Genomic DNA, 8,425 nt, shown 5'->3' with positions numbered 1-8,425 from the left:
CCATCATCATTAAAACTGAAAGACGATTTATTCCAGAAAATAGCCATCACAGCATGAAATTAAGGATAAGGGAGCTTTATGACACCAGTGTGTTACCGACGCACTACATAAACTGGGGTAGCAACAAAGCCGCTTGTTGGAGACCAATTACGACCATTAGTCAGTACTGGGGAATACAGAATGGGAAAACAATAGGCTGCAGCAGGTCAAACGCCTACACTGAAATCTCATAAAGTGTTATTAGGCAGTCTACCCCCAAGGCTTTCTCACATATGCTGGAGCTCCTACCAGTGGGCTGCTGGAGGTCAGGCTATATAATTAGAGCTGAAGCGTCTGTACCAAGCCAGAGGATAACGAAGAGCTAATAGAGATTAATCACACAAAACTGAAGGATTGACCACGTAGCACAAAGCGTATTGGTCTTTGGGCTAAGGATGACTGCTGCGTGTGGATAAGTCATCACCAGCACTATCATCATCATCATCATCACCATTATAAATCCCACAGTTCTGCTCCTGGTTATTTCCGATAATCCCCATCAGCCCAAGCAAGAGCAGTGACATAAACGTGTACATGTTGTGGCTTAGAGTTAGATTTAGATTTAGAGTTAGATTTGTAATTCATAAACTGGGAGCTGCAGTAGAAAAGGAGAGGCAAGAAGACCATGTTTAGAAAAAGAAGAAAAAGAAAAGCTGTCGAAAATGGTCCTTTTATCTCACATGGGTACCACATGGGCTTTTTATGAAAGTGAAGATAGAGATAGAAGACAGAGCTGAGAGGAAAATAAACCAGATGATGACAATGATGCAAGGCAACAGAGTTGGAGGTGAGGAGGGAGAGGGCATGAGAGGTGAGCTTTGCAGCCCAGAAGGAGGTGCGGTGTCGGTGTAAATCGGAGGAGAAGGAGGTAAATAGAGATTAAGGGCCAAAAGAGAACGTATGAGAAGAGGGAAATGAGAAAAAAAAGAAGTGATATGGGGAATCAAACTGGATGTGAATGTGTGTGGGTGCATATGTTTGTGTGTGTGTGTGTGTGTGTGTGTGTGTGTGTGTGTGTGTGTGTGTGTGTGTGTGTGTGTGTGTGTGTGTGTGTGTGTGTGGAGGTGGGGGGTGAAAAAAGAGGGGAAAGATGCAGTGCAAATGAGATGGTGAGTGGCATAAACAGAGAGGGAGAGAGATGGAGGGAGGGGGTGCACAGTGGCTCTGGGGGGAGATGAATACAGCTTTGCAGAGAGTCAGAAGGAGAAGCACAAACAGTAAAACAACCAACAGTAGCCCTCACACCAGGACCAAAGAACAGAAGCAACTGTGATTTATTGGTAGATGGAAGAACCAGTGGGATTTAATTGCAAATAAAGAAAGGGGAAAAATCTCAGCCACTGGCAACATTTGGACAAGACAAAAATTGAAGAGTGGAAGAGGAAACAAAGGAAAGAGCTGAGACAGAAGAGGAATGACCTGAGGTGGAAAAAGAAAAACCAGAAGATTGAGACAGGTAGGAGAGAGAGAGAGAGAGAAATCTGAGCATGAAAAACTGGTGTGTGTGTGTGTGTGTGTGTGTGTGTGTGTGTGTGTGTGTGTGTGTGTAAAACATTTAAAGATAGAGAGTTTTTTAGAGTAAGAAAAGGTGGAATGTAAAGATATGTGTTTCTAGATACGTGCATGCACAGACAATTCTGAGCAAAGGTAAAGAAGAGAGATACTACAGATTAATATGCAGTTCTCTAGTTTGTCAATACATGGCTCCAGGGAAACAAGTGACTGATGAAGTGTGGACTAAAAGAGGAATGAGAGAATGAAACACAAACCAGCTCAAAAAATCAACTGAGACTTTAGCCTAAGCTACAAAGCAGTGCACGAGTAAATTCATGAAATAATCAAAACTGGCATGTGTAGAGAAAAAAATTACAGTAATATTCTGTGGCTCTTTAACTTTCATTTTGGCCACTAGGAAAGGAAATCATTGGTCTTCATATGCATGATACTTTATAATGGCAATGCTGTGTAAATAATACATGGAATATTTAATGGAAATCCTTTGCTCAGGTTCTGGCAACATGTCAGTGTAATGTTTGCAGAGATTGCTTTGGGAATAGCTGGAAACACAAACACGGCATGATAGATTCAAAGTATTTGGACGAAAGTCAGAGGTAAGGAGGGCTCGAGTCTAATGCTGACAGTGAGATCTATCTAAGAGGAGATGGGAGGGAAGTGGCGGTAAGTGACAGCTAGACAACAAGGAATCCTCGATGAGTTAGTGACGGGATTAGTTGTCAGGAGGCTTTGCGAATAAACCGTAAGCTAATGGCCCAATAAATCAGCAGGTGACAGACTATGTGACATACTTTACGTGCAGGAAACACTCAAAAACAAGCATGTCAATATGTGGGTGCACACAGGTGGCCTTGTCTACACACTGCCTTTATCTCTTTGTGTCCATAAGTGTTCGAGCGCGCGCATGTGTGTGTGTGTGTAAAACATTTAAAGATAGAGAGTTTTTTAGAGTAAGAAAAGGTGGAATGTAAAGATATGTGTTTCTAGATACGTGCATGCACAGACAATTCTGAGCAAAGGTAAAGAAGAGAGATACTACAGATTAATATGCTGTTCTCTAGTTTGTCAATACATGGCTCCAGGGAAACAAGTGACTGATGAAGTGTGGACTAAAAGAGGAATGAGAGAATGAAACACAAACCAGCTCAAAAAATCAACTGAGACTTTAGCCTAAGCTACAAAGCAGTGCACGAGTAAATTCATGAAATAATCAAAACTGGCATGTGTAGAGAAAAAAATTACAGTAATATTCTGTGGCTCTTTAACTTTCATTTTGGCCACTAGGAAAGGAAATCATTGGTCTTCATATGCATGATACTTTATAATGGCAATGCTGTGTAAATAATACATGGAATATTTAATGGAAATCCTTTGCTCAGGTTCTGGCAACATGTCAGTGTAATGTTTGCAGAGATTGCTTTGGGAATAGCTGGAAACACAAACACGGCATGATAGATTCAAAGTATTTGGACGAAAGTCAGAGGTAAGGAGGGCTCGAGTCTAATGCTGACAGTGAGATCTATCTAAAAGAGGAGATGGGAGGGAAGTGGCGGTAAGTGACAGCTAGACAACAAGGAATCCTCGATGAGTTAGTGACGGGATTAGTTGTCAGGGAGGCTTTGCGAATAAACCGTAAGCTAATGGCCCAATAAATCAGCAGGTGACAGACTATGTGACATACTTTACGTGCAGGAAACACTCAAAAACAAGCATGTCAATATGTGGGTGCACACAGGTGGCCTTGTCTACACACTGCCTTTATCTCTTTGTGTCCATAAGTGTTCGAGCGCGCGCATGTGTGTGTGCGCGCACGGGTGTGAGAGCCAAATGGAGCAGCTACTAATGTATTCATGAATGCAGGGAGATGGAGATCAATACAAGTTTCCAGTGTATTTTACAACAATGAGGGCAGGGAGAAGGCACCGTTTTATCACATCAAAGGTTGAGAATGACTGCTGTGCTGCATATTTCCCCTGAAGTCTGTGATCACATTTGGTGAGGTGCCGCCGCCCTATGGTGAAATGTCGTTGTAAATGTAAATGTGCAGGAGAATGATTTGTGGACAGCGGTTCATGTTCTGGCCTGTGTCGCATTTCCCCGATCGTAGTTGCTGACCTCTGCCGGCTGATCTGCAATGTCTGTCCAGCTGCACATGCTACCGATCCTCTGCCTGACCTTCACGCACGGGTGAGAGACCTCGGGTCGAAAACACTCGTACAGGGTCAAAAACGCATGCTGATGTTGATCTTTACGGTGACTGGAGATGCATTTCCTCAGCTTATGCTCTGCACAGACATTTATTGTCCATTTTCAACCTCCAGCCTCTTTTCTCTTTGATCTCTCTCTTTTGTATCAGTGCCTGTATGTTCCCTAACCATCACTGGGGTGAATGGAACGACTCTCAGCTTCAGCCAACAATTCAGAAGCTGATGAAAGGATACAACCGCTACCTCAGACCTAATTTCAATGGTAGGAAGGAGCTTGAAAAGTGATTGTTTCATTTAAAACAGTTTTGAGCGGAACTTGAGTGTCAGTTAAAGCAAAAAACTGGACTTAACACCAGTCCCTTTGTCTTTGATAGAGGGTCCTGTGGAAATTGGAATGAGCCTCGATATCGCCAGTATTGATGCCATCTCTGAAATCAATATGGTATAGAGCTCTTCCTACTATTTTTGTGCCAGTGGGTGAATGTGGGAGCACGTGACTAAGTGTGCGACTGAAAAACATGAATGACTGGATAAATGAATGAAGGTTCACATCATCTTTTCAGGACTACACTGCCACTATCTTCCTCCGTCAGCGCTGGCGGGATTCCAGGCTGCTGTTCCCGGGAAACGAGAGCGTCAGTCTGGACGGACGCCTGGTGTCACTGCTCTGGATCCCCGACACCTTCATCCCCGACTCCAAGCGCTCCTTCCTGCACGATGTCACGGTGGAAAACCGCCTCATACGCATCTTCAGCAACGGAACTGTTCTCTATGCCCTCCGGTACTTTCTTTTTCTCTAAAGGTTTAGGTGTATTGATTTGACATTTACTGGCATTTGATTCTCCTGTAAGTGCCACCGAATAAGCTTTTCAGATTCTTCTGAGCTTGTAGGAGGAAAATGACCTGGAAGAATAGAAAATGAAGGGGTGCTAAAAGGAGGAGGACATTTTTCCAAATTTTTCAGTCTCATGTTGTTTTCATGGTTGTAATCAACCTTGAATTGGCCTTGGGTTTTACTGAAAAAAGCAACAACAACAAAAAAGAAGCACTTATGTATCATCTTTCAGTCATATTACTTAAGGGAATGCCACTGAATTCCTGTATTTTTTTGTTCCCTTCAAACAGTTCAGATTGTGTTAGGGAATATTTGCAGAGTCCCCTTTGGCCACAGTCAAAATGTGTCCTTACATCGTATCTGTCATGTCTCACTGATAGAGAACTTTATTATGCCTTGACAGCTTTATTGAGGACAGAAAGGGCAGTTTTTTGCAGTGTACTTGGGTCATTCATCATTAGTCCGAAGTGCAGGAACACAGTTTTGTTTCCTGACTTAACGGTGTCTGATTTTATGGTGGTGATGGTGGAGTCTGCCCCATTCCTCGTGAAATTACCGTTTTTTTGCAATAACAATTCATTAGGACACTATGTTGCCCTTTGCAACATTTCTAGCATTTTTAGAAATAATACATCAACAGAAGAATTTCAATTCAAATGCTTGGAGACTCAGCCACTATTACATAATGAATGCATCATATACAGAAATATCTAACATTGACACTTCAGATATTAGACTTTGTCCTCTAGATTGTTGCTCAGGGGTAGAGAGTTCTTTGTGCTCACTAATTGTTACTATTATTACATTGCCCTGTCTCTCATCAAAATAGCAAAAGTCTTTTTTGGGGGAGTTTTTGAAGTTTTCTAATGCTCTTGCTATGAATACACAACAGCATCACGGCTACGATCGCCTGCAACATGGACCTGACCAAGTACCCCATGGACAGACAGGTGTGCACTCTGCAGCTGGAGAGCTGTGAGTAATACCTGACACCCTCCATCAAGAGTGTAGATGGACATAAATCATCCTCATCTCACCATAACCATCACCATTTTCATCATCATCATCAGTGCAGTGAGTATCAAACTGAAGAGACAATGCGATGCTTAGCAGGTCAGATTTATTAAAACTTAATTAGTGTACCCGTGTGAGGATAACTCTCTCTCCCTCTGTGTGTGTGTGTGTGTGTGTGTGTGTGTGTGTGTGTGTGTGTGTGTGGTCAGGGGGCTACAACCTGCAGGATGTGGTGTTCTACTGGACCAGAGGGAATGATTCAGTGAGGGGTCTTGACACACTGCGGCTGGCTCAGTACAGCATAGAGAGCTACTATACATCAGTGTCAGAGGCCGTGTACGAAACGGGTACAACACTTCAACTCTCCGAATTCCCCTCACATGTGGAGTTAAATAAAGGAAACTTTTTGAAGAGTACAAATGTAATCCATTTTCTCTTCACAGGACAATACCCCAAGCTGGTGCTGCATTTTGCACTGCGTAGAAATGTGTTGTTCTTTATCCTGGAGACCTATGTTCCCTCCATTCTGCTAGTGGTTCTCTCCTGGGTCTCTTTCTGGATCAGCCAGTCCTCTGTGCCAGCTAGAACCTGCATCGGTTAGTACAGTCTCTTGTTTTTTTTAATATCCTGTAATTTTATGTAATATGATTTTGGCACCGAGGAATAAGTTCCACTTTACATCGTGGCCCTTACTCTGTGCTGATTCACACAATGTCTCTCTTTGATCATATAAGTTTAGAGTATATGTTATAGCATCACATCACCTAATGAAGAAAAATGATATTTTGTCATAATTTTGTCGTACATTTAAATTAAATCTTGTATTAAACAGCATAAAACTTCATCTGGCATTTTTAACAAACCTTAGCACAACTTGAATATTTCATAACTTAGTTGAAGACTAAATCATTTAATTCCTAGGAAGACATAATTTACTCTAATGACAGTATTTTTTAGTTTCAAATTGAATATCAATAAAGTCTAGAGTTAATGTAAAATGAATTTTTTGCTTACGTGCCGTTTTCAAAAGGATGATGCTTACCTTAGTCACTCGCAGTGGTGGAAAGTAACTAAGTACATTTACTCCAGTACTTTAGTCTTCCCATTTTATACTACTTTACACTTCTACTCTGCTGTATTTCAGAGACATACATTTTACTACATTGCCTGCTTACATTTATATGACAACTGCAGTTACTTGTTACTTTGCAGATTAATATTTTATGTAATAAAAAGAAACACGTAGCAAATTATCCAGAACTGACCCAAAATGTACAGTATAGACTTTCTTTAGTAGGATTTTGAACGTAGTACTTCTACTTCTAACAGAGCACTTTACACTGTTGTATTGGTATATTTACTTGAAGCATCTGCATATTTCTTCCTCCTGCCTCCTGCAGTCTTCCATCAACAGAGGCAGTCAGCTGTTAACTATACAGTTCAGTGCATCAAGTTCAGAAATGTATTCTACTGTCCTGCACTGATGAAGACAAACATGTCAATACATCCTCATCAGTGCATCACTAGTTAAACACACATTTTGATGGATAGATTTTTTTTTTTACCGAGACCACTGGCCGATTGGAAGATGAAGATTAGATCAGAGAGCAGATGGGAAAATAAATAAGGGAAGGAGGAAGATCCGGCCGCTAAAGGATGATGGAGATGATAAGGGGCTGGACAAACATGCTTGAACTGATTACTAATGGATGGATTATGTAAAGAATAAGAAAACACTGTAATCTGTTCTACAGGAGTGACTACGGTCTTGACCATGACCACTCTGATGATGGGCGCCCGCACTTCTTTGCCCAATGCCAACTGCTTCATTAAGGCCATAGATGTTTACCTGGGCATCTGCTTCACCTTCATCTTTGGTGCACTGCTGGAGTACGCCTGTGCCCACTTTTGTACCATGCAGCACCAGACCATAGAGGATTTACACAGAGTGAGCAACGTGTTTACACTTAAGCATGAGATGAAAAAGTAGAATTGTCATGTTAGATAATGAAAACAATTGTAAGCATCAATCCATCTGTCTGTCTGTCTGTTAGGATCTTCTCAGGGAGTTTAACGAATCGAACGGAAATGGATCCATCCCCGTTGTCAGCTCCACCCAACCAAGCCAGTCTGTGGAGATCGGCTCCACTGCAGAGGAGCCCACGGAGCAGTCAGGGAACAGTGACACTAAGAACGACACTGGATCTAAAGAGAAGATGCCAGGACTGGGGTGTGGCCTGTCTTCTGTTAAGAATGCATCACGTAGGGCAGCATCTGTCTTCATTGTGGAAAATCCACACAACATCGATCGCCACGCCCGCACCGTTTTCCCCACTGCGTTCCTCTTTGTCAATATCCTCTACTGGCTTTATTATCTCTTTCTCTGAGTGCCTGCTCCCCAAGCTGCTCTACCTCCTCGGTTGAGACCCAATACTAGTTGCCACTACCTGGATCTTAAGTGACCATGCAACCTTTTGGCTAGAGCCTTTTTGTGCTACCCATGTAAAACCTTTCTGTCCAACAGATGGGGCAACAAATTGAGGAATTGGTTAGGATTAGGAACCAGTAAACCTTCTTTGTATCAAGCTCTGTATTGAATACTATTATTAATCATGTATGAATGGATGGCTACCAACATATTAATGTGTAAAAGTGGTGATACAAAGCCTGTATCTGTCTATCTACTGACCAATCCATAGAACAACTGAGGATGAGTTAACTAGCCATGAACAATAGGCTGCCTGAACCGCACCACACTATGCTGTACTGCATTGAATTGCCATCATTAAGTGACTGATGTAAATTTTTATTGTTT

At 42.0% G+C, this 8,425-nt stretch overlaps 1 protein-coding gene across 1 annotated transcript; it reads left to right on the top strand.

Annotated features, from left to right (window-relative positions):
* The first annotated feature begins 3,688 nt into the window (after positions 1–3,688).
* Positions 3,689–7,997, top strand: LOC120785391 (gamma-aminobutyric acid type A receptor subunit pi). The gene is made up of 9 exons (XM_040120084.1): positions 3,689–3,741; positions 3,911–4,023; positions 4,136–4,203; positions 4,325–4,542; positions 5,489–5,571; positions 5,820–5,957; positions 6,054–6,206; positions 7,365–7,558; positions 7,665–7,997. The coding sequence occupies exons 1-9, from the start codon at positions 3,689–3,691 to the stop codon at positions 7,995–7,997; spliced, it is 1,353 nt and encodes a 450-aa protein (XP_039976018.1).
* Positions 7,998–8,425: the final 428 nt, after the last annotated feature.

Source organism: Xiphias gladius, chromosome 23 (assembly GCF_016859285.1).
Source record: "Xiphias gladius isolate SHS-SW01 ecotype Sanya breed wild chromosome 23, ASM1685928v1, whole genome shotgun sequence".
Classification (NCBI taxonomy): domain Eukaryota; kingdom Metazoa; phylum Chordata; class Actinopteri; order Istiophoriformes; family Xiphiidae; genus Xiphias; species Xiphias gladius.
Note: the sequence above shows the minus strand (reverse complement) of the source record. Positions and strands in the feature narration are given on the sequence as shown.

Bases quoted from the DNA above. Each gene is read 5' to 3' on its own strand.
- LOC120785391 (XM_040120084.1), top strand. From the start codon at position 3,689: ATGTCTGTCCAGCTGCACATGCTACCGATCCTCTGCCTGACCTTCACG. The intron at 3,742-3,910 runs GTGAGAGACCTC...CTTTTGTATCAG, and splicing joins TGCCTGACCTTCACGCACGG to TGCCTGTATGTTCCCTAACC. The intron at 4,543-5,488 runs GTACTTTCTTTT...AATACACAACAG, and splicing joins ACTGTTCTCTATGCCCTCCG to CATCACGGCTACGATCGCCT.